The 25,553-nt window shown below is 38.5% G+C and overlaps 1 protein-coding gene across 4 annotated transcripts in view; it reads left to right on the forward strand.

Moving 5' to 3' along the window:
- The first annotated feature begins 561 nt into the window (after positions 1-561).
- Positions 562-25,553, forward strand: part of col6a5 (collagen type VI alpha 5 chain) — a 104,971-nt gene continuing 79,979 nt past the window's right edge. For 3 of the 4 annotated variants that reach the window (XM_012965534.2, XM_012965535.2, XM_012965536.2), the window contains exons 1-2: positions 562-679; positions 25,238-25,325. In XM_012965534.2, the coding sequence (XP_012820988.2) occupies positions 25,250-25,325 (76 nt within the window). In that variant the 5' untranslated portion in view covers positions 562-679; positions 25,238-25,249. Of the gene's footprint in view, positions 680-4,135; positions 4,201-25,237; positions 25,326-25,553 lie in introns of all 4 variants that reach the window. The other variant, XM_031903527.1, reaches the window with a different exon arrangement.

Genomic DNA, 25,553 nt, shown 5'->3' on the forward strand with positions numbered 1-25,553 from the left:
CCTTCCCTCTTCTTCCTTTATCCTTTTTAGACAACTGTCAATTAAGTGTTGACACAAGGGAACCTTGGAATTACCGCCTGGCTAAACGTGACAGAATTTCCAAGATTCTACTGGTGGGTTGTGTCAATAGGCAATACAGACTTGTGCCAAGTGAATTGTGCACTAATGCAGATAATGGTGAGCACATTGGCACGGCAGACGTTGTGCCATCCCTTGTGCCCAATTCTTGAAGCATGCATGGTATTTAGTGAATGTTTTGACACCTCGCGTGCATTGGACACAACTCGCAGTGCCACAGTGATGCTAGAATTCTAAGGAAAATGCTACATTGTGAGGAAATAAATATACAATTAGCAGCCAAAAATTGCAGCATGGGTTGCAGCATGAGCCTTTATATGTGAAGTGTTAAAACACAGTAACAGTCTTCCTTATGACATTTGGGAACCTTCACCAAGTGCTGTAACCTAATGTATAGCTTGTGTGTATTTAAGTCTTCCCCACCAAAACTATTCTGTGCTCCGCCTCTCCCCTTTTGAATTTGAGTCTGGGTTATCTCTGAGGATCTCCATTCCCAGCCAGGGCTGTGGATGCTCTGCAGGGTACAGCTCCGTAAGGAATTCTGTTCTGCTGCTTCTGAATCATCTGGGATTGAGCCTTGTACTGCACAGCGCTGAGCCAGGTCAGCTCATCTTTCTACTTCATTTGTTATAACAGGGACTGCAAAGAAAATAGTTTGGGAATCATCAACGTATTGTTCTATGATTTTTAAATGGAAGCTCTCAGCATGAACACATGGGGGTGTGCCTGTAGTAGTTACTTTAGAATGAAAGCATAGCATTTTCTACACATAGCAGAACTGGTTGTTAAATCTGTTTTAAAGGTTTTTGAGTTACTTTGTCAGATACAGTTATATGGTATATTATTTGTGGTGACTGTTCTGCATTACGTTTGGCATTTATATTGTATCTGCTTTAGAAGTGGGGAGTATTTTTATTCATTATTGTGTATTCAGTACATTTAAAGTAAAAGCTTGGAAATAATGATGCTAAATGTCAGTTTACACTCTTTTGCCACAGCACTCCACATCTATAATGCAGGAGTTTGGCACTTACGGGGTTAGGTTAAATAGCTGCACAGGTATAGGATACAGTCCTCAGGGAGTTAAAGATGACTTCATCTTAAGTAAGATCAGTGTTCATGGTACATTGTATGACTCCCCCCAGAAGTATGTTACTGTGTTACAAGATATTGCTGAGCTTTTGGGACTCCATTCTGACATTTTCCAAAATCAGATGGGTAACACATAAATGTTTTATTGGATTCCTCTGAAGATGGCAGTAAGCTCCAGGGTTGTATGGCCTGCATAAACTGGCACAGTGCACTTATGCCTGAAGTATAAGGTTTGTTTTAGTCATTTTTATGCCAGCCTCGGAATGACTGTGTCAGAATTATCAGTGCAATTTGATTCATGTCAAAGCGTTGTCAAAGAATTGAACACAATTGTTTTAGATGCATCATGCATTCGCAGGCTTCCTATAATGCAGGAAAATGTGGCATTGTGGGTAAAAAACATGAACAAATGTTCAAAAAATGCACTTTGCACACCTTTTGTCTTTTAAGAAAACAGCATATTGAGCTGGTCTAAGCTAGCAGGAATTAAAAAAAAAAAGTATTGCATTTGTACAAATACATTGTTGTATTTAAACTTAAAGAGATTATTTTTATGGTGTACTTTTTACTTCTAAATTACACTGTTTACATAGCAAATAATTCACTCTACCATTTAAAATTTTATTCTTGAACCAACAAATGTATTTTTTTTTAGTTGTAATATTGGTGTATAGGCAGCCATCTCAGTGCATTGTGCTTGCTCCCTTCCTATTGTTTTGCTGTTTGGCTCATGGGAGGGGGGTGACATCACTCCAACTTGCAGCTCAGCAGTAAAGTGTGACTGAAGTTTATCAGAACACAGGTCACATGGTTGTGGCACCCTAGAAAATGAAGAATATGGCTAGTCCCATGTGGAATTTCAAAATGAAATATAAAAAAATCTGTTTGCGTTTTTAAAAAACAGATTTCATTTCAAGATTCTGCTGGAGAAGCTATTTGAACTGATGGGTTTTCCCATGACTGTATTACTTTAAGGGAAAAAAAATACCTCTCTTTTGTTCATAAGCTCATTAATTCCCCCACCTACACTTAGGGGCACATTTACTAAGACACGAATGCTCCGAGCGTATTTTCGCTGAATTTTTTGTTGTTTGCGTGACTTTTTCGTCGCCCGCGTGACTTTTCCGTACGACTGCGCGAAAAAATTGGAAAGGTTTTCCCACTGTTTACAATTGTTCGAATGAAAATTTTGTGACTTTCGGATCGCCAATACGATATTATCATGACTAATACGATTTTTTCGTAAGCATTTTCATGATATTTGCCATCTTAAGAAATTATCGTATCCAATCCGAATTTATCCCATTCGGGATTCGAACTCAAGTTTTCATGAATGTGCCCCATAGGCTAACAGAGCCATTTAACCAATCCCTCACGTGCTTCTATATTCAAACGATGGATCCTGGGATTTTAAGTCCCTCTGCTTTGGAGAGAATCTGTATACCACCTACTATGGAATCCATCACTTCATGCTTAAAACGTGGTTAAAACTGGATAAGGCCAATGCCAATGTATAAGGCTACACAGGGCTGATTCTTGGGCTGTGGTTAAACACGGAATTCAGTGGGAAACTGCTCATGAATGAAGTAGTCTGCCTGCCTGGGTCAATGCAATGGCTCCTGGTGCAGGCACAACCAAAAGCTCTTTTTAGCACACTGTGTGCATAAAGAATCAGTGCAGACAGCAGACACAATTGCAAATTGCATGTTTTTAATGTTATTTTGCATGTTTGTTTCTCCAGAATTCCAATGTGATTGTGGTTGATCACTAAGTAGGGTCCCTTGCAAGGGAAGCTAATGTGGACACAATTGTTAGAAAATGCAGTGCCCATTCTAGTAGGGGGATAGTATTGTATTGTCCAGTGCAGCGAAACTCTGTCCACATCATGTCAGTGTGTGTGTCTCTTACTGATGTACTTTATCTGTCTGCTCGGTTAATGTCAGAGAGAGGAGGCTATATAAATAATGTTGACACGTCCGGTGACATTGGTTTTGGAACAGGAGATGGCAGGTTAGGGTCGACCTGTTCAGTACAGTACTATAGTAGGTTCATATAAGTTGCTGGGAAATGTTTATTGCAAGTATCTTTATTAATAGTCTCAATGCACCAACTAGAAATTTCTAGTGGGTTCCCTAACATTTTAGCCCCACCAGAGCATATGGGGCAACATTTATTATTCTTATCATGTATGAATAAAGTACCAAAATATTTCACAGCATTGTAAAATAGATGGATTTATAAACAGAACATATTCCATACAAATGAAGGCAGTGTGGTGGATTTTTGCTCATGCCACACAATGAAAATTTAGCAAATAGGGATAACGGGGATCATAACCTAATTTCATGATTTTCTCTGTGAATTTTCTTCTTAGGTAAAGTTCTTAGCATTTGGCAGAACAGCAAAAAATAGTTGAAAGGGACAATATTTGCTGTGTTTTTTCTGTGTGAAATATTTTGATGACTGAACACCTTCCTTTTGAACAACCAGCCCATCATGAGCATACATATAACTACATACACCACCCAAGGCTGCTACTAATTTATACTCGACTTTTATGCGATTTACATGCCTCGGGCCTACAGCTTCTGACATGTAGTAAACCATAAATAGGTCTCACTGTGGATCTCTGTGGATGTGCAAATGTTTAGCAACTCCCTCTTTGGTGAAGCAGCTCTATTCTATTTGAAACTAGGTAAGGCAGCCCAGGGGATAAATGACCCCTGTCACTTACCAGCCCTCCCCTGCACTTGTGCCAAACATTCTCTCTTTTCATAGGATTATCCAGCAAGTAGCTAGTCCCATCAAAATGGGGAGGATGGAAAATGGCCTAGGGTGCTCAACGCACATCTGAGCTGATGTGGCAGTAACTTTAGCTGTGGTTTGTAGCAGGCTGTATTTTATTTTAATTACTAGAAAATGTTTGAAACATTTATTGATTTGGTTTGTATCTGTTTATACCCAGTTTCTGCAGGTTCATCTTTCTTTCTGATAATGTTCTTTGTTCTCTGAAAGTGGCAGAAAATCTAGGTAAGGGAAAATTGGAGCTAAAACATAAAAATACTGAGCTGTAACACCAAGGAGGTATAAATAATCATAGGAGATACTAATTCAGTGCATAGTGGTGTTCTGGAACGTCTTAAAGTCAATAGAGTGCAAAAATTAATTTATCTAGGCAGGAGGGATTTTATGCTTGGAAGGACAATCTCCTGTCCATGACATCATGTAGGATCATGACCTATGCTTTTTTATTTATTAAAAGCTTGTTATGTGAGAAAATAGAGCTATAACTGCTCTGGACCCTGTTATTTTAATTGTCTCTTCAATGTAGGGCTTAATAATTCATAAAAATATGACAAGGTCTTGAAAGGTGCAATTGTAGCATCAGTTCCATCAGAGGTAAATACTGGAAACCCATTTCCTTCAAACATGATTTGTAGACAGTACCTTATTGTTAGGTGCTATTACTCAAAGTGTACATGTATGATTATTCATATTCAACTAAATACTAGAATATTTTTTTCCATATACATTATTCACAAGAACCATTCCCATTCCTGTCGGCTACAACTACAATTCAGCCAAATACCCTCTGATGGTTTTGCTAAGCCCAATCCCCTTTTCAGCTCTTCAAAGTCCTAAAGAAAGAGTATGTCCTAAAGAAATACCATATCACCTTTAGGGTAGGTGATATTAAACAGTTGTAGAGGAAGTAAAGTTTGACCTAGTAATACATCCTTGGCAGAAGAAAAGCTAGCTAAACACATTAAAATTCACTTGTTTGGTAAGGTCAAGCCTATGCAGGCCCATTGGTAGAGAACGCCATCAAAGTGCCAATGTGGTCCCTGCCCAATGTCAGAATGCCCATCATGGAGAGCCTATACAAGAGAAAATAAGCTGTAGACGTGGTCTGAAAGAGGCCGAATATTGGTGTGTATGGCCTACTTACAGGCAAGACATTTTAAGCATTTTGACTGCAATGTTTTTTTAGGAGTTGAAACACATGGGACCAAAATTCTCAGAACCACTCTTTATTTGCCTCTATGAGAATGAATAACCAAACAGCTAGTGGTTTCAAGAGATTTTCATGGGAACCAATATAGACTGGTTTCCCAGTACTAAAAAACACCACAGACACAAGGGTTAATTCACTAAAGGTCGATAAAACGTGCGTTATTTAAAGCATGTGTTAAAAATGTTATCGCGTCTAATTTTTCGCATCTAAACGCACAATTCACTAAAAGCATACTTGCGTTAATTTACGCGCGATGCTGCTTGCGTTATTTTAGTCGCGAAGACTATTATATATTTTTTGCGGTATTTGACGGAACAAGCGCTAATCAACGCACCGCGTATAAATATTTGCTGCGTGCGAAAAAACGCACGTTGGCCATACATGCCATTACTTTCGGAAAATTACTGTACTGAAAATGACCATTTCCCTGCTAACTGGCAGCTGCATCACTCTAGGGCCAACACAGACTTGAATAAATCCCACTGCAAAGTCCATATTTTATTGCCAAAAGCTCATGAACTGTACTTTTCTATAATTACCGCCTGCCCCAAGTAGGTGTTAATTTTTACATAGACTAATGCGATATTTAGCGCGTCTAAGTGTTTGTGAATCATGCGTTAGTGTTATTTTGGCGTGCAAATTAATGCATGCGGTAGCGCATAAATTAACGCATGCGATATGCGACTTAATGCATGCGGTAATACTGTAGCGAATAGCGCATTAATTTTCACGTCTATTTTAACGCAAAAAAGTGTGCGATAAAACTTATCGACCTTTAGTGAATCAGCCCTAAAATGCTCAAACTCTTGCTCTATGCCATTGTCATAATGTACTAATGAAATCTGCTTGTGTTGCACATTTGGAATTTTTAAGATGGAAAATGACTTGTCTAGGGATCTGCAACTGAGTCTAGCCTGTGCTGACAGAGCCTTTGCTGCTTTATGGATTTCAGCTGAACATTAGAATTTGTATCTCATTTTAACACAGTAAAGTTGGATAAAATAATTACACATTGTTGTGCAAGCATTGAAATGATCTGAATTTAATTAACATGACAGAACACAAAAGGGTTCATTAGGGACTGCAAGTGCCATTGGGAGGCCACAAAATTGGCCAAGGCCAGTTGTGCAACAAATCACATTCAGGTATTTGCATCAAAAGGTGCTCCTTGCACTTACACATAGTTGTGCTTGGCGATGCTGCCTCCTTTTCTGAATTAAGTACACATTTGTCTATTGATGCAGGGGAACCCTGGAGCTACCACAACCTCCAATAAAGACAGTAGGGTTTATTTATCAACACTGGGCAAATGTGCCCATGGGCAGTAACCAATAGCAACCAATCAGTGATTGCCTTTTTTCAGCCAGTTGCAGGTAGAACAATGAATGCAGTTGAATGGTTGCCATGGGCTACTGCCCAGGGGCACATTTGCTCTAGAGCTTCTAATGTGCAATAGGTGCAGTGCACATGTTTAAAGATTTTGACGGCAAGCGCCGGAAGTGAGACTATCATCATAACTATGTTCCCTGATGACTGTAATTACGCCAGGATTATGGAAAAACACTGTTCACTTTTGGGTAAAAAAATCCACACTTTATGACATATCTGAAAATGCTGGGCATGCTGTTACCAGATTCTTCTTCTTACCATTGCAATTGTAACATGAATTTAATGTTTTTCTGAACTGAAGAGAAATAAAGTAATTAAATTACATAATTATCATAAACCCTGTTTGTGATTTAGTAAAGGGAGCATACTGAAAGAAGGCAATTCCATGACACATAGCATATATGCTGCCCTACCCCCATTCGCCAAAGCCACATTTTCTGCACTCATTGTTAGGATATCGCATTACAAACTTTACATTAACATGAAAATGTCACTGCTTTTTCTAAGACAATGAACCATAAAATTCTTTTTTTAAAACCAGATGATTCCAGTGATTTGAGAACGATGTTGCATTTGTTTTTCTCCCATAGTATGTATGTAGTTTTTATTTATATAGTGCTAATAGTGCGCACAGCTCTGTACAGCAGAACAACAGAAGAAACAGGGGCTGATACAATTATAAAATACAAGATAAATACAAAATACAGACACAATTAAGTTGAAATACTGAATATTGAAGAGGCACAAGGCAGAAGGCCTCTTCCCTATAAAACTTACAATACTAAAATTGCATCACAATATAGTACCTTTTTTCAGTCTATGCATATTAACTGGAAAGGGTTTTAAAAGGGGGCATATACCTCCCAAAAATGTATATTCTTAGGCGTATATTTATCAAAAGATGCAAATATAGCTTGCCACACTTTGCCAGAGGGAATTTTAGTTGCTCTTTATTAACTTGCATAGGATTTTTAGGGGCATATTTATCAAATAGTGGAAATAAGAGCCAACTGTATTTTCACCCTGTGATAAAAAAAAAACCTACACAATTGAACAGAAGGCTAGTATATTTCCCTTTTGGTAAATTGTGGTGATCTTTATATTCACTCTTATATAAATATGCACCTAAGGCTGCCACACACTGGCCAATCCTGCCTGTTATTTGGATGGCTACTGTACTAGTGACCATATATTTGTATGGCTATGTCCCATAGTTGCTTTCTTTCAGGCTGACAGAATTATCAGAACTGCAATAAGTAAAATGGAGCTGTGGCTCTTCTTCACTTAAGGTGCCCATACACTGAAAGGTCCGCTCGTTTGGTGAGATCGCCAAACACATGTATCTTTCCCTGATATGCCCACCTTGAGAAGGCGATATTAGATTGATTATTTGGCCGTCAGGCCAAAGATCAGATCACATTAACAGGATGCAGGTCATTAGGATGAGGACAGTATAAATATGCTGATGCGGTTCTTGCCCTGATGGGATTTTTAAACCTGTTCGATCCACATCTGCCAGATTTTCAACCCAGGTAGGCTGGTCTGAGGGCTCAATACACAGGCCAATAAGCTGCCAACTACACCAGAGGGCAGCTTTTATTGGCCTGTGTATGGCCACCTTTACTCTGCCAATGCTAAATGACATGTTGCATTGGCACATTTAATTTTCTAACAAGACATAATTATCTGAAATTTTACAGGAAGCCCTTCAACTATATGATCTATATGGTTGAGCAGTGTGGTTAGAATCAGCCAAACTGCCTGACCAAATCTGGGCATGCATGGCCTGCTTTAGTTGCCTGGAGTGATTATATCCCTGGTTAGGAGGTGCCTATGATATATAGTTAGACAGCTGCTTTCTGGCTGGGAGCTGTCAGCAACTTCCTAGACTGGACTGAACTGGCATACAACCAGCGTTGGCCTACAGTAGTATGATTCTAATAAAGCAGGGCAGGGGGACAAAAATCCAGCAGGGTAAAAATGCAAATCACTTAGGTAGATTAAGGAAGACCCTATAATATCTTTAATGTAAATACCGTAGTGGCATGAAACATTTTTGTATATACAAAGGGGGGCGGTAAACAGACTGGAAACATTAATGATGTGACTGGCCGACTGAAGAAAAAAATTCACTTTGGAACAGATCTTCTGAAGATAAATAAAGGGACAGGACCAGATGGTACTCATAACTAAGTGCTCAGGGAGTTTAATTCAGTGGTATCCAAATGACTTGTTGAGAAACATAAGTTTAACCCTATTTTGGCTGAGCCGTTTTCTAAATACAGGACTGAAGGAAACTGGAAGTTAATGTATGATCTTGGCACATAAAGGGTTATATTTTAAATGAGCTTCATTTACTAACAGAGGGCAAAATGCAAAAAATGGTGCAATGTGCCATGGTTTATTCCCCTCTAGAATTCAACCATTTTCCTGTGTTTGCTGCAAAATGTAATTGGTGTTGCTAAACACAAGCTATGCCTCGATCTGGCACAGTATTTGCATCTTCCTGTAAATTGTGCATTGGCATAAAATTGAAGCTCTTCCACTGCTCCCATTTTCGCATTATTCAGTAGACACAAGGTAACATATTTGTGGAAGCTTAAATGGAGCCCTGATATATATGGTTGCTCAAAGGCCCCTGGCTCATGGGGTAGGGGTTTGTGCACTGCCTTCTTTTTACCTGTCACCATTTTAGTAAATAATGAATGCACAACTGAAAGGACACAATTCTTTTGCACTTTGGACCCTGTATTCAACCCTTTATTAATTGCCACAGGTCTCTGTGCTCTTTTTCAGAGAACAGAGACCAGAGTAGCCCTGATGAATATAGTGCTAAATTTATGAGATGGTGGCACATAGAAGAGCAGAAGAGCAGAGGGCATAAGCCACAACAGAACCCTGTCTTTACCTACTGACCTATGTCAGGGCTGGCCTGCGCCCTCTCATGCTGTGCTCCACAGCTTGCAACTGATTTTTTTTTATTCAACATAAGTGGCAGAGTGCCACCATTCTCTGGGAAGAAAAGCTCCATGCAAGAGCTCTAAGGGGCTTGCTCTTGCACCCCTTAGTTTCATTGCCCTTCTGCCCAAGGATATAATAAATGCCTCGTCCCCCTGGCCAGTGCCAGTGCCTGGTCACTTCTACAGTTCCAGCTGAGCTAAGCAATAGTGATGAGTGAATCTGTCCCGTTTTGCTTTGCCGAAAAATTTGTGAATCTCTCAAAAGATTCACGAAACAACAAAAATGTTGACTATTCTTTTGACGCCCACGACTATTCTTTTGACGTACGACTATTCTTTTGACACCCATGACTATTCTTGCGACAATTTTTGGACGCGCAGCGAATTTTTCTTTGGTGAAGTTTTTCATCTGTTTCGTGAAACAATCCGCCAATGGCGAAACACGGAAATTTTCCGTGAATCCATGCATGGTGAAACATTTTGCCCATCACTACTAAGCAGATACAGACAATCACAGATATTTCAAATGATGGCAAATATTATATGCAAGGCTTCTGATTATTTTTGTTTCATATTTGAATATTGAAAGATGTATTGCTTTGGTGGAGAGGGGTCATTTATCACAATAGGGCAGGTTGCAAATTGCAAGAAACAGGAGCAAATCACCAAGTATTTTGCACTCTGCACCCTTTCACACGGGTTAGTGCTAAGCGACACTGCATTTTGAGCTTTACAATATAGAGCAAGAACCTGCAATCCCCCATGAATGCACTGCCGCCTCCATTCTGCAAAACCATTCTCAGGGGCAGGAACTCAGCCATCGCTCTCATCCTACCACCAATTTGTGTGTCATACAGATAGGCAAAATAGGGAGCTCTGGTGGGCACAGTGAGGTGCTCTGCTCTGTACCCTGTATTAGGGCAGATGGTAAGTAAAGAGCTGCCTTGTACCTGCCGGTGCCACACACTGCACATCCAGGTGCAAGTGGGGTATACATAAATGAGCCCTATACTCCTAAGACATTACCAGTAAAGTAACTCTAATGTACATATATTCATTAACATATATTCATTAAGTTTTTCTGACAATTCTGGATATTTTTGGCCCTATCTGTGATCTGGACTATCTATGTTGTCTTATTATCAAACTCACACACTTTCTTGCAAGCCACACCTGCTTTGCAGGCTAAAATCTGGAAGAAGCACATACACAAATAGACCATTACTAGGCAGGTAGATGAAAGATAAACCCTACCTATACAAAGGGTATATGTTACATTCACACAATAAGATCAGGGCATGTTCAATATTCACATAGGCATCAACAAACTGTATATATAATTATAGTATCAAAGTCTTATTTAGATGTTTTCCTTCTTTGTACATATTTCTCATACTATCACCCCACAGCAGATATGTAAGCTCAGACATCTGAAATGGCTATTTTGCTTTACTTTAGCATTTCCTCTATTATGTCTAAATTACAGAAAACCCATAAATGCTGCAACATGTGTTATTCTCTTACATGTGGTAAGTCTTAGTTATGTTAGATCCTAGAGGTTAGATTGTATAGGGTACTTAGGCATTTATAGTAAGATATCGCAGTTTAACATTGCAGCATATTGAGTGTTTATATTACAGACAATTTGGGAATCACTGACTAATTTATCTCTTGGAAGGACATCAAAGTCATGGGATACATACATACATGGGAGGATGTTGCTGGCTCTGTTTTTGTTAATCTGTATGCAAATATATACATTGTCCAGACAGTGAGAAGGTAATGTTATACCCTTAGTTTTGTATTTACAAGTTACACATTTATTCTTTGTCCAGAGATTCTGCACATGTAGTAACACATGCAGTAATAAGGTCACAAATTGCACAGCTTTAAATATAATTCAGCAGAACAACCAGGCATCCAGTCATTCATAGGAATGGTGGGGTTTAAAAGCCTTGTCTACAGAGCACTTCTAAAGCACTTGCCCAGTGATGTGGGGTATCATTGTACCCAAACACTAAAGCACCGTGCATGTTACTGTAGCTTGTTTTGCACCCACTGTTCCTTTGACAGAGGAATACTTGTTCCTATTTCTGAGCATCATTTTCCCTTCCAGTCTAATTTGCTTTTTCTAGTTGTTTTCCTTCTGGGTACCTTCCAACAATTTACTTGGTACTCAGCAGTTGCTTATAGAAAAAATATATTGATGTGTGAACCGCAATATATAATTAGAGAAAAATAAAGAGTGGCCCAGGTGCATGAGCCACAGACACTCAATAAGAGGAGTGGAAAACCTGTATACATCAACATCAAAATAGGGAGTAAAGGTCCCCATACACTATAAGATCCGGTCGCTTGGCGATGTCGCCAAGCGAGCGGATCTTTACCCGATATCCCCACCTACGGGTGGGCGATATCGGGTAGCAACTTGGCCCTGGGGCCAAATGATCGGATTACATTTGCGGCCATGGGCAGTCGGTTCGGGGACCGCATCAACGAGCCGATGCGGTCCCCGATCCGACTGGATTTTCTAACCTGGCCGATCGATATCTGGCCAATTTCAGGCCAGATATCGGTCGGCCAGGCCGCTCGTTTGTTCCCATACACGGGCCGATTAGCTGCCGAATCGGTCCAAGGGACCGTTATCGGCAGCTTCTATCGGCCCGTGTATGGGGGCCTTTAGGCACTTGCACTCAAAAACCATGAAAGTCACCAAAACAAAGTTAAAAACAAAAAACTTTTATTTGAACAAAATCTCTATTGCCTTACTGGTTTTGTGCTTCAGTAATTTACGAGTCACTACCAATCAAATGCTGTATTTTGATTTCAAATAGCAGACTAATAAATGCTATATGCTGAACGGTTGTTATCAGGACCATTTTAATAATTGGACAAAAAGGGGCATTTGCCCAGGGACCACCATCAGACTTTTATCTGCTATAACTTTTTATTGATATATCACCCCTGAAAGGACAGACCCTTTATTGTGATCCATTGGGAGAGCACATTTACATATACTATGAAGATAGTACTATCACAAAGTTATTGAGGCAGTCCTGGGCCCACTGGCACACTTAAACAGCCATGGTAGTAATGGATTACTATTCCTGGGGCACACTTTTTGGCTTACTGATTATTAAGTAACTTTGCCAACCAGGTTGCTATATCAGGGACCTGAAAACTGAAACAACTGAATGTTGCTTGCCCACAATCCCCACTCACATTTGCATTCCCCTGAGCTATGCAGAGAAACAAAAATGATATTTTGGGCACTCAGGGACTGGGCTCGAGGAGAGGGTAACAGTCATTAGTGGGTCAGTCTGAACATGGGCCATGACGGGTTGGTCATGCAAGTGTATTACCCATGTAATCTCTACTGTATATGTTATAATCCACCAGTTGAGTTTAGTATCATAAATGGATACAAACAGGTCACAGTATAATACTGAACAATACTGTTTATTTATATCTTGTTCCCTCCAACATCATGGTAGCATATGATTTCTGGAACCATTTTGTAGACAGCTGCTCCTTGTTTATAATAGTGAAGCATTTAGTTATTCTTAACGATATGTTTGACAGTGTACTTTTTTTTATAGTTGACATTTGCCATCACGCAGATTTGTTTGTAGTGCGCAGATGCTTTGCTTGAATCAGTGTCTCATTTATTGCCACACAAGTTGCTAATACATATATGTGATTTATAGCTTAATGAGCGCTACCCACACCATGAAAATTAATTCCCTTTACAAGAGATATCAAGAACTAGGAGACAGCAAGTGGAAATACAAACCAAATTTAAGACATTTTTAGAGAATATTTAAAAAAATAAAGTCTTATTGCTTGTCCTGCTCTGGACATAGTTAGGTGGGCCCAGGTCACTGAAAGTAACTGGCTGGTGCGCTGGAAGTTTAGAGAGCAACTAACACAAAAATTAAACAAAAAATAAACACATAAATATAAACACAAACACAAAAATAAATAATTTTCTGAATAAAATAGAGATGCATTGAATCCACTTTTTTTTAGAATCAGATGAAAATGAGCACAATTAAGGGGAAAAACATGTTGGCAAAGGGTGTACAAAAAAATCACCAATTTATGTAATCACATAAGCTTGAAAAAGTGAATTCAGTGCATTATATTCAGCGGGGCAAACAGACCACATCTGTGCCGCATCTAAATGGGATTTGCACTTATGTTTTTATGTTATTCTACCTTTTAGTTCTTTATTTTATTGCTTTTACACCATTGACTGTCCTAAGTGGTTCCCAGTTACAACCTACGTTGATGTTGGAGGGTAAAGTAGTAAGTAGAGGTTTTGGTGCAACAACGGTCCTACTGCAAAAGAATACTTGCCTGCAAGCACAATTAGTCTGAATATGTATTGAAGGTGTAGCCTTCCCTTCTGCCTTTTATCACAATGTTATATCATGTAATGTTTTACCTTTGCTTTTTTAGTGCTGTTTATGTAAGGATAATGATAATTTTATATAGGTTAGGTTTCTATATTAAGTCCCAGTACATATGTTTAAATTAAAATATTCTGTTACAGAATAATTTAGAGGATTTAATTGCTCTTTTTTTGTGGGGTATAGCAAGCTTTTGCTGACTTTCCCATGACGGATGTGCTTTTTAGTAATTAGTCCTGTTTCTGAAAATACCAGATGTGTGTCCCATGTCATTGCTTACATATGAACCAGTGGGTTTTATTATCATTAAATGAGAGTCCCTAAAGTGATCTGTTCTAGTGTTTTTACTGATGTGTAGTAGTGGGGTTCTCAACACTATTAACATGATACAGCTGCAGACTATGTTTTGGAGTACAGCGAATAATGGCTACCTTAATTGTCCAAAAGGGATAGATAGACTTTTAAAGAGTCCAACATGGGCATAGAATAAAAAATGGCACACACTTGATTTGCTATAACTGCAAAATATGTCAACTATATTTGGAGATACATGGCACCTGTGTAAGAATATAAGAACTATATGCAATAGACCTAGGGTTGACACCTTTACTCTGGGTCCATTCCAGCTGATGATATAGAGGTGGGGAGCAAAGCTGAGAGATGTCACAGCTGTGATGGAAAGGGGGTATGGCGGTGACAAAAGTTGGCAAATTAGGTGGTTTTAAATTTACACACTTTTTCTTCTGGTTTGATGGGCAGATACATTCTTCCACCCTGCCCAAGTTTAACATAGGTGGTGCTGGCTGCTGGGGTTTTCATCATTGTTATATAAGCAGCTACTTCATTGTATGCCAGATTGACAGATCTAGCAAAAGTTGAGTAGGAAATTATATCCCATAAAACATTTGATGGATTATTTATTGCATAATAAAATACAGGTATGGCATCCTTTATCTGGAAACCCGTTATGCAGAAAGCTCCGAATTAAGGAAAGCCTGTCTCCCATAGACTCCATTTTATTAAAATTATTCAGAATTTTAAAACTGATTTCCTTTTTCTCTGTAGTAATAAAACAGTACCTTGTAGCTGATCCCAACTAATAATAATCCTTAATAATCCTTATTGGATGCAAAACAAACCTATTGGGTTTAATTAATGTTTTATTGATTTTTCAGTAGACTTAAGGAATGGAGATCCGAATTACGGGAAGACCCATTATCTGCAACACCCTTGGTCCCGAGCATTCTGGATAACGGGTCCTATACCTGTACAATGTAATTCCAAGCAAGTTTACATTATACCTTATTAAATCAGCATTTAAAACTGCAATCTGAGCAGTGGCCCTTTTGTGCATTCCTTCACAGCAGAACACAGGAGACTAACTCACTATATTCCCATACAAACCACTACATTTTAGGGTGAAACTGAACAACTCCAGATTTCAGGGATGCAGATAGCTTAAGTACTGTACATATGCTTGTGTATGGCCAACAGATCACTGCAAATTTAGAGGGTCAGTGACCCTAACAAAGAAAAAACATACTGCATTCCAAACATTCCAAACAGAAAATAAGTATTACACTGTTTATGTGTCCTTCTGTAAAGTATTTGAAAGTTGGACTTCCCATTAAAGGACAAGAAAAGGACAATTACTGGGTGGTGCAAATTAAGAGACTTATTTATCAACATGGTATATCCCAGTGGTTCTACCCCTGTCTTTAAGTCCCCTTTTTGCCTGCATTATTTGTATATTTGTATATGCAACAAGCTTTTTCAGGAGAATTGCAAGAAAATGATTGCATTACAAGGATTATGGGTCACACCTGAAATACCAAAGAGTTAAGCATGTCGGGGATTGTCCCACATTTCCTAAGGGTGGTTTACTTTAAAGAGCCCTACACTAAAACTTTTATTGTTGAAAACATTAGAAGGTGTGGAGCTTTGAAAAAAAAAAACAAATGATCATTTCAGTGACAAATAAAAGTTTAACTAATAAATGAGAGCTTAGCTAAAAAAGTAGGTTATAAATGTTGTACATTATGTTTTGGCCTTCTATACCAGCCCAAGGCAACCACAGCCCTTTAGCAGGGAAGATCTGTGCCTCCAAAGATGCCCCCAGTAGCTCCCCATCTTCTTTTCTGCTGATTCCCTGCACATGCTCTGTGCTGCTGTCACTCACTGGGACTGACTCACAATATACTGTATATATAGGATATAAATATCACAATATAAGGCTGATTATTCAGATTATTCAGATTATTAGTAAATGACAGCTTAGAAACCAGTGCATTCAGCCTCAGAATTTAAAAATCAGCCCTTTTGCATCAGATTATATGACAGATGAACCTCATTTTCTGCTTGAGGATTTGCTATGACCCCCTAAGCTTAGTTTCTCAGCAGCTGCCCAGAGCCCACTGAGCATGTGAGTGTCCCTGACACTCCTAAAAAAAATCCAAGATGGAACTCCTGTGACAACTTGGCAGGCCTGGGTCATCACTACTATAAAGATACTGGATTTTTTGGATGCTTCAAAAGTTCAGTATATAAAATATGGCATTTCTAGTCATAATCATTTTTAGGTTTTAAAATGAACATTTTACACATTTTTCAACACATTTATACTCCTCTTTAGTAAATCAGTAAGTCTTTAGTAACTTTAGTAAATCATCACCTCAGTGTATATATAAACAATTTCAATCTTTACTTTTTGAATAGTGCAGTAGAATCTCTAAAATATTACATCTACCACTCATACTAAAGCTGAATATTCAGCAATTTTTATTAGTTCATGATATTTGCCTGTAACTAAAAGTAACTTGGCAGGAAATAGTTATCAAATTTCAAAAGCCTTTTTGATATGATAATGTTGTTTCTTTTGCTCTGCTGCCAATATGTGGCGGAATATGACTGATATTTGTCATCTGCTTTGCGCCGCTATTATTATAGTAGTAGAGTTCATTAGCTCTACTATACTAAGATGGGGACAGGTCTGTATGGTTTGCGATGCACGGACACAAATATTGGTCTTTCATACAAGATTCAAAGATGCAGCCCAGTATAAAGTCAGACTCAGCATCTGTGCTTCATCGAGATCTTGGAAGAGCTTTTTCAGGCATATTAAGACCACATCCTGAATACTTTGATTATTTATGTTCTTTCGTCTGAATCCATGTGCACCTAATTAAGAGTGGGAACTACTTCTTGCTGTGTAAAACTATATTTATACTATCTTACAGTAAAACATTGACATCAGTTTCTGATGAGTGTTATCCCTTTTGTAGATGTAAAGTGCCCTATGGCGCTATGCATTATATGACTTGTGGACAGAAGTTACTGCCTTTGATTTAAACACAGGCCTGGCAAGTCACAACTTCCTGTAAACTCCTGGTAGAACATGGGCCCTTGCTGTTGGATGGAAGAGTTAAACACTCTTATATCACCCACATGAATAGATCTCTCAAAAATGTGGGCGCCAGTTTCTTAAACAATAATAATCTGTTTATTTGCTGGACAAACAGTCTCTGATTTTTCTTCAAATGGTACAGAAAACATTCATTTCACTGTCTTTCAGTACTGTTGGCCTGATTGTATTGGGCACAGGCAGAACATTCATTACAACCAGCAGACGTACTCAGAGGTGAACTTGTCCCCAGCTTGGAAGGTTACACACAGTGGATCTCTATATACCCGACCTCTTGAGGGCTTATGGTGGTGCGTGACACCCTGGCTCCTACTTGCTGGAGCCTCTGGCTGCTCTATTAACTACCTTCAGGCTACCTTTCACTCTTATAGTCATTTTTGCTAAAGCGTGAATTTTCTCTTTGTCTAGCTACACCAAAGTTTGTCTAAATTTGCCTGGCATATTTTCACAAATAATCTCATATTTGCTAAAAATTTGAAATTTGCTTTTGTGAGAGAAATATGCCTGGCATAAATTTCATCTTTCAGACTTTTGCCATACAGAAATTACATCTGTGAAAAATTAGCACGGAAAGGTGTCATAGAAAATGAGATGCAAAAGTAGCTTCTCTATGTTTATAATGGCATTTTGACCCAGATTTGTTGTTGTAATTATTTGTTATCATGGATGTTCCAAGGTTAGTGATCGCATATTATAGAGCATTTGCATACCCGAGCCTTGGGAGGATATATTGGTTAGAGAACTCTATTCTTGTACACAGTAGGGAACTGCTGTCATCAGTGTGACTTCCCAAGTGAGCCTGGGAATCCAGGCAGCTGTACAGTGAAAAATCCAATGTATTGAGTCAACCCTCAGGAAATTGGGTTACCAGGTTTTTTATTTTTTATAAAGTGCCAGTGTCCTTTTTAAAGCATTCATTTTAGTTGTGCCAGTTAGAATTATGCTTGAAAGTGTCTGAAGTACAGCTTTGGTGGGTATCCATACAACTTGTACTTAAAAGAGAAACTCTTTACAGGTTTGGGGTGTGTTAAGACTTGGAACCTGGGATGTTTCAGACAAGGGGTCTTTCTACAGTTTGGAGCACCATTTCTTTTAAAATTTCCGCCATTCCTATAAAAATACTTATGGATTAAAAAACAATAGAATAGTTTTGCCACCAGTATGGATCTATGTTAGCTTAGTTACTATCAAGTAAAATGTAGCACTTCAATGGCAATGGTACCTGTAGCATTTTTGAGCTCGTGCATGCAGTGTTACCTCACTAATATTTTATCACCAAAGCTCGGAATTATGTCAATCTACGTAAATATGTAAATCGCATTAAATTATTACTACAATTATCTTCTGTTGTCAGTGGCCCAAGAGTAGCTAAACTTTCTAGTGGGTCCTGCCATTTGTAGTTTTTTTTTTTAAATTCTACTACTTGTTGGGGCCACTGCTGCCCTTCCTAACTAACCTAGCATTGTCTTATCTCTGAGGTAAGCTGTTAGAAGGCTAAGCTGCTCCTGGCTAGCCTAACCAAGATTTGTTTTTCTCACTTGGCCATGAGAAATTGTGCATTAGTAATTACAAAGTTTTGTTCTCATTTTGTCTTATTTTGGCAATCTGTTTGAGGAAAGGGGTTTTTGGCTGAATGTTCCTGCTCCAACTGTTTAAAATGCATCATGTTCTGGAAACTGCTAGTAGCCAGCTTCTGTACAGTCCATGACATATTTCCTGACAGGATTCTGTATTTCAAGGGAGTATTCCTTTTATTATAAATTGTGTCTGCATTAAGAAGATAAAATATATTATTAATTAAATGTACAAAAAGCAATACATTACGGTTGGTTTGGCAACTTTCTGTTGTCTGTGGCAAAAATTATTGCATTCTGTGCCTTCAGCCAGTGATATTTGTACTGCAATAACTCTCTGTGTGGCCCTTCCAGGCCTTGTAGGGCTTGTTTACTTTGAAATGAGGAGTTCTGTGATAGTTAGGGGGGAGAAATTCAGCTATAAAAGGTTTATGTCCCCTTGTTTGAGCTAGGAAAGTGCACAAATGTTCAGCTAAACTGGGAAAAGAAATGGAACAGCTAATGTATGAGCTCTGTCAAAGCCGAGTTTGTTGTATCTGAAGAAGAAGAGTTTCTGAGGGGACAGTTAAAAGGCATTGGTAAAAAAGGACAAGAAGCAATCCCTTTTTAGAAGGAAGGAAATTATGTGAAACAACACAAATGGCTCTGAAACTGAGTGCTGTAAGACCAGAATGTAGAGTAGCCTGAGCATATCTGGTGATGACAAATTCCCTTAATACATTAATAAGGGCTTGGAAGTCGTCTTGGAAAGAAAGTTATGGTTACATGGACACATACAGTATGTGTGAGTATTTTTATGTATGTGCATGTATTGTATGTATATGTAGGTGTGTGTGTGAGATAAAGGTCCCTATGGAAACTTAAATATTGGGTATAATATAAAAACACTGGTCCTTTCTAATTTTGAGCATGCAGTTTACTGAAAGCTAAAACAAGCTTTACACACCCATAGTGGACATTTTCCCGTAACCCTTTAAGTGCCACAGACCGTAGAATCTACGCTCTGTGGATAAAATGACTGAAGTTCCACAGAATGAAGATTCTACAATCTGCAGTAATTTAAAATGGGGGAGTGAAGGAGTGACTTTTAAAGCAGATCCTTTGTTCCCCTTTCTGTGCCCAGCTTTGCAACAAGCACATGTGGGCCTTGAGGCACAATCACCCAGAGGCCCCCAGGCAGTGGCAGACATGTCTGCTTCTGCCTGCACTTCCTGGACCCCCAACCTCAGCCTCCTCCAGATGGATCTAAGCCTGCTACCTCACACACACAATACACAAATACACACCTTTTACACTAATAAACATTTCACAAAGTTTGGTAAATCCGTAAAGATTTTTATGTTGTTCTTTGTATTTCTAAATTACACTGTTTACATAGCAAATAATTCACTCTGCCATTTACAATTTTATTCTCAAACCAACAAATGTATTGTCTTTAAGTTGTAATATTGGTGTGTAGGCGCCATCTCAATGCATTGTGCCTGAGTCTGAAGGAGCCAGCGCTACACATTAGCTAGACTTGGATTTCTTACAATTGAGTGCTAATCTGATATCTACTGGGAGCTGCTCTATCTTGCTCCCTTCCCATTATTCTGCTGATCGGCTACTGGTGGGGGGGGGGGGGGGGGGTGGTGAAATCACTCCAACTTGCAGCTCAGCAGTAAAGCGTGACTGAAGTTTATCAGAGCACAGGTCACATGGCTGCGGCACCCTGGGAAATGAAGAATATGGCTAGCCCCATGTGAAATTTCAAAATGAAATATAAAAAAATCTTGTGTTTTTGAAAAACAAATTTCAGTGCAGGATTCTGCAGGAGAAGCTCTATTAACTGATGTGCTTTGAAAAAAAAAACATGTTTTCCCATGACAGTATTTATTTTCAGGTATTTCATCAAAATTGGTTATTTTGGGAAAGCTTTGCGACTCAGCAGTTTGGAGTAGAAAGACATTGTTACCCATTTTGAATTTGCCCTAGTGTGTATTTTTCAAAAATATATGGTGCAAATGAAATGGTGCTTTGATTTGATGGGGGTTTGTGCATATTAATTGCTATTTCAGTGTTGGTAGTGCTAAAATGTGTTTTGATCTTATAATTGAAATTTCAGTTATTCATAGCACAAGTACAGGGGTTAAGTCCTATTGGGTATTTAGGCTACTTATTTAATTCATTTTGAGAAACTTTGTATCTTTTTTAACGTTCAGTGCAGGAGATCAAAGGGAAATAGGAGGTATGTTTTTCCTCAGGTGCAGTCTCACACTCTGGGTTTATAGTTATTGGAAAGAGGAGTTTGAAAAACTGTGTTGTTGTAGTTGTAAGTTTTTAAAGGAGAACTAAACCATCTTATAAATGTTGTGATGCAGACACCTGCTATAGTGCAATTCCTGAATGGTGCAAATGATCAGTGAAAATGTTTTCTTAATATTATTTTTTATTATTTCTACTGTAAATATCATGTCTCCCTTATATCCACATCCTCACCCTTCCACTTCCTCACTCACAACTGACAACATAGAGATATCATAGAGGGTTTATCTGGAGTGAGCATTATGTCATTGCTGGTCACATGAGCACTTACAGACATTTGAAAGACATTTGAACCACAGTTACATTTCTCTAACGTTTACAATTAAACCCAATGCAATAAACACCTCTTTTTACTGTTCAAAAACTTTGCAAAAGATCTAATAAATCATAGCAACCAGTTAGCATTTGGTGCTCACATGTTTGAAAATAGATAGGTTGCTATGGGTTTATGTAGTGATGAGTGAATATTTTCGCCAGGCATGGATTTCCGCCACAACAAAAAATTGTAGAGAATAATGCCCATTGACTTTAATGTATTTGGAGTGAGAAAAAAGTTGTGTAAAATATAGTTGTAGCATTAAACCTTCTTTGGCCGTGGCCCTAATTATCATATTCTGTGCCTTCAGTCACTGATATCTGTACTGTAATATCTTGCTGTGTAAGTCCTTCCTTGTACATACATATTCCTTGTCAGCACTGGAAATTTCAGTGGTAGCCCCCTACATTTTCTTGCTTATCTGTTGCTGCCATTTATTCTTTACATAGCCCAGTCAGTGTTACATAGTTACATATGATTGAAAAAAGACCAGAGTGCATCAAGTTCAACCCTTCCAAGTAAACCCAGCACCTACAAACCTATCTATACACTCACATACATAAACCCTATATACCAACATCAATACTAACTGTAGATATTAGTACCACAATAGCCTTGGATACTATGCTTGTTCAATGACTCATCTAAGCCCCTCTTAAAGGCATTAACAGAATCTGCCATCCACCCTTGACCAAAATGGTATTGGAAGAATTAAAAACAATTCAGAAATGTATCAGTGCAAATATATGTTTTTGTTTACCAAAGGGCACCTTTGTTGCTGGGGTTGGGAATGTGACTAGTTTCAGGTTTTAAATGAATGCACAAGACTCTGAGTATGCAGATACAAATAAAAGTAACAACAAGTAATAAGACACATATGGGAATCATTACTTTATTTCCTGTAGATAGGAAGGATTATCAAGGCCTATATGGTTTATAAATACCTACAATTTGATCCTATACTGAGAGTACACATGGCTTTGTTTATTGTACTGTCATTTTCCATAGGCAGGTTCATGTGCCCATGTTTGTGTGTGCTAGTGTGCATGTGAATACATTTTTTTCTTCTGCCCGGTGATCTATCCGTGGCCTCAATTTTAATTTTCGTTTTGCCACTGAGGTCCACTTGACACAGTGCTTTTTTTTTCCTCTTTCAGGAGTGGTAACGAGTAAACAGAAGCATTTTGACTGCTGCTGTTCTCTGCTAGAGGACAGTGGTGGTCAAAATGCTTGTCTGCCACAGCCATATGGTTTCTGGGAAATGTCATTTATCCTGTCTCTTGGTGCACTTTGGTGCGGGAAGGGCTGTAATAGAAATAATATAGTTTTTCAATGTAATTGTGTTAATATAACAACATAAAATGCTTAAAAATGAAATCAATACAATTTTAGCCATGTCCCAAAACCATTCCAAGTCCATCCAGTTATGCTCAGTCTATACAAAATATTGCTGAAATTTTGCTACCCTTTTTAAGGACCAGGATTCAGTATTGTCAACCATAAATCTGGACGATTGAGGGGTATGGCATAAAAAATGTAAACATGTTGGATGCATGTTATGATTGCTGCTTGCTTATTCCTTTTTAATTCAGTTTTAAAACTGCTTAAATTCGTTACAGAACATTAACACCAGTGACACACCAGAGAATGCCATGGAGGGCTCAACTCTGTTGCCAGTGGGAACACCTGAAGCTTCTGTAGCTTGCTTTTAATAAGATTATGCCACTCTGTGCAACCATGTTGCCAGTGTGGCTTGAAGGTGGCAGCACACAGGCTGATAAAATAATTATTTGCCATTTTTCAAAATAACGAGAGGCGAGGGCAGCATCTCTGTACCATTCCTTATAAGTCTCTTTAGGACTGTGGTCTTCCTCCATAACTCAAATTGCACCCCCTCTCTTCTACATTTTCCTCCATACCTTTCACAGCCTTGAGGGCATAACATAAATTTACTTAGGGAACATGTTCCTTTAATCAGTAATCCTTTGAAGAAAGCGAAAAGAAGAATCTGGTAACAATTGAAATTTCCTTGTTTTCATTGAACAAATACCTTAAAAATTTTTAGAGAAATATATACTATCACTTAACAGCTGGTTTGTGCTTGACAGTTGTTCCTGACTGTATTTGTAAATACAATCACCACTTGTGCATTCACACACCAACAATATCTGTACTAAGGAAAAGGTTTAAAAGAAAAATCTTGTTGGGTATTAAAGGGAAATATAGACTTAATACATAATAAATAGGCTCTAGTTATTTCTCCTGAAAGAACAGACAATTCTGCTGAGTACATAAGAGTTGCCACCAACTGGTATTTCACTGGCCTAACTGGTAAATTACCAATGGGCTACGGCTAGTATCTCCCACCAAGTCCAGCTCCCTGGACTTGCCCCTGATCTGTCCGGTCCCTTCCCAGATGATTTTCTATTAAAGACCTCAATATTTCTCATTTGAGGCTAGCACTATAGTGGCTTCCAGGCATTCATTTGTGTAAATACAAATATGCAGTTGTTAGATAAAGATGTTAAGCTACGCCACACTCCTCACAGTCACTGTCAGTATAAAATCAGCAAACACAACAAAACTGTGGTTCTGTATTTTTATCATTTTTGCAGAATTCTTACAGCAACATAAAATCAATGACCTACAATTATACAAAAAGAGATATTACGGTTCATGTACATCTGCAAGTGCAGTGGACAATTTCAGATATAATCACCATGTTTTTTCCCTACAATGCAGAATTTTTGCCCTGAATTCTGGCATCATAGAATTTTTTTTTCGCTGGGGTAATTACCTCAGATTCGCCAAAACCAACGCATGTGCATGTATGCTTCATCGTAAATTGGATGCACTTGAGCCAAATATTCTTGAAGTCTGTCTGGTGTAATTTCCAATGTGAGTGGCGCAAATGATCACGGGTGTTGAGTGAACCCTGGAGCTACTGCCTGGGCTGGAGGTGCGGGTAACTCCAAGATATCCCTTCGACAATAGGCACAGCAGTGCTCAATTTAGAGCAGAAGGCAGAAAGGACAGAGAAGTGCAATGGACACATTTTACCTTTAATAAAAATGGTTTTATTTGCAACTAACTTCAGGAGGAGTTCAGGGACTGCAACTGCTCTTGTGGTCATAAATGAGCCCTCTTTTGTATTTAAATTAATCTGTATCAGTTTTCTTCTGAGGAAGTGGCATATAGCCATGAAACGTGTTGAGCTGTGGGGTAAGGACCCTTTGCCTTGTTTTTAGATATGGAAATAAACGTATGTTTTTATTAAGAAGTTATCCTGTGCTCCGCTCTTTACTTACAATTTTTTGCTGTATCAGTTTTCTTATCTGCAAATAGTTGTATTGCAATAATCTATAAATTATGTTTCAAGTGAAATTACAGATTATTCATCTTATTCAGAATTAAGATGCATTTAGAAAATATGTTACAACCAAATTTTCAGCCAATCAGGGTCTGCTTTTGGATAACAATTGCCTGGGCTTTCCACTGAAGTCACAGCAAAGTGGAAAGCAGCACCCCTAGCTGTCAGAATAATAAGTGCCCTTCTGTGGACATCTATGAATATTGCTTTTGCCCCTTTTTTTAATATAGTTTGAAAATAACCCCAATTACAGATCTCTTTTCCTGTTTGGTAAAATACATATTCTCACTTTTTTTCACACTACAGGACTGCACTAAAATGGGATTTTGGAAAGTATTTCTCGCCTGCGTGCTTGGCAGCTACTCAGTCAATGTCTCAGCTTCTCAGAAAACAGGTAAAGAAATAATAATAAAAATCTTTGTTATTAATAGTGATGAGCGAATCTGTCCCGTTTCGCTTCGCCATAAAATTAGCGAAACGTCAATGGTGAAATGCGGAAATTCGCTGCGAATCCATGCCTGGCGAAAAAATTCGCTCATCATTAGTTATTAATTATGGACTAGTTAATTTTTAACTGTTTATTTGTTTTTGGGCAAAATGCACAGGTGTAACAGAATTCACA

This window comes from Xenopus tropicalis, chromosome 6, assembly GCF_000004195.4.
Source record: "Xenopus tropicalis strain Nigerian chromosome 6, UCB_Xtro_10.0, whole genome shotgun sequence".
Lineage (NCBI taxonomy): Eukaryota > Metazoa > Chordata > Amphibia > Anura > Pipidae > Xenopus > Xenopus tropicalis.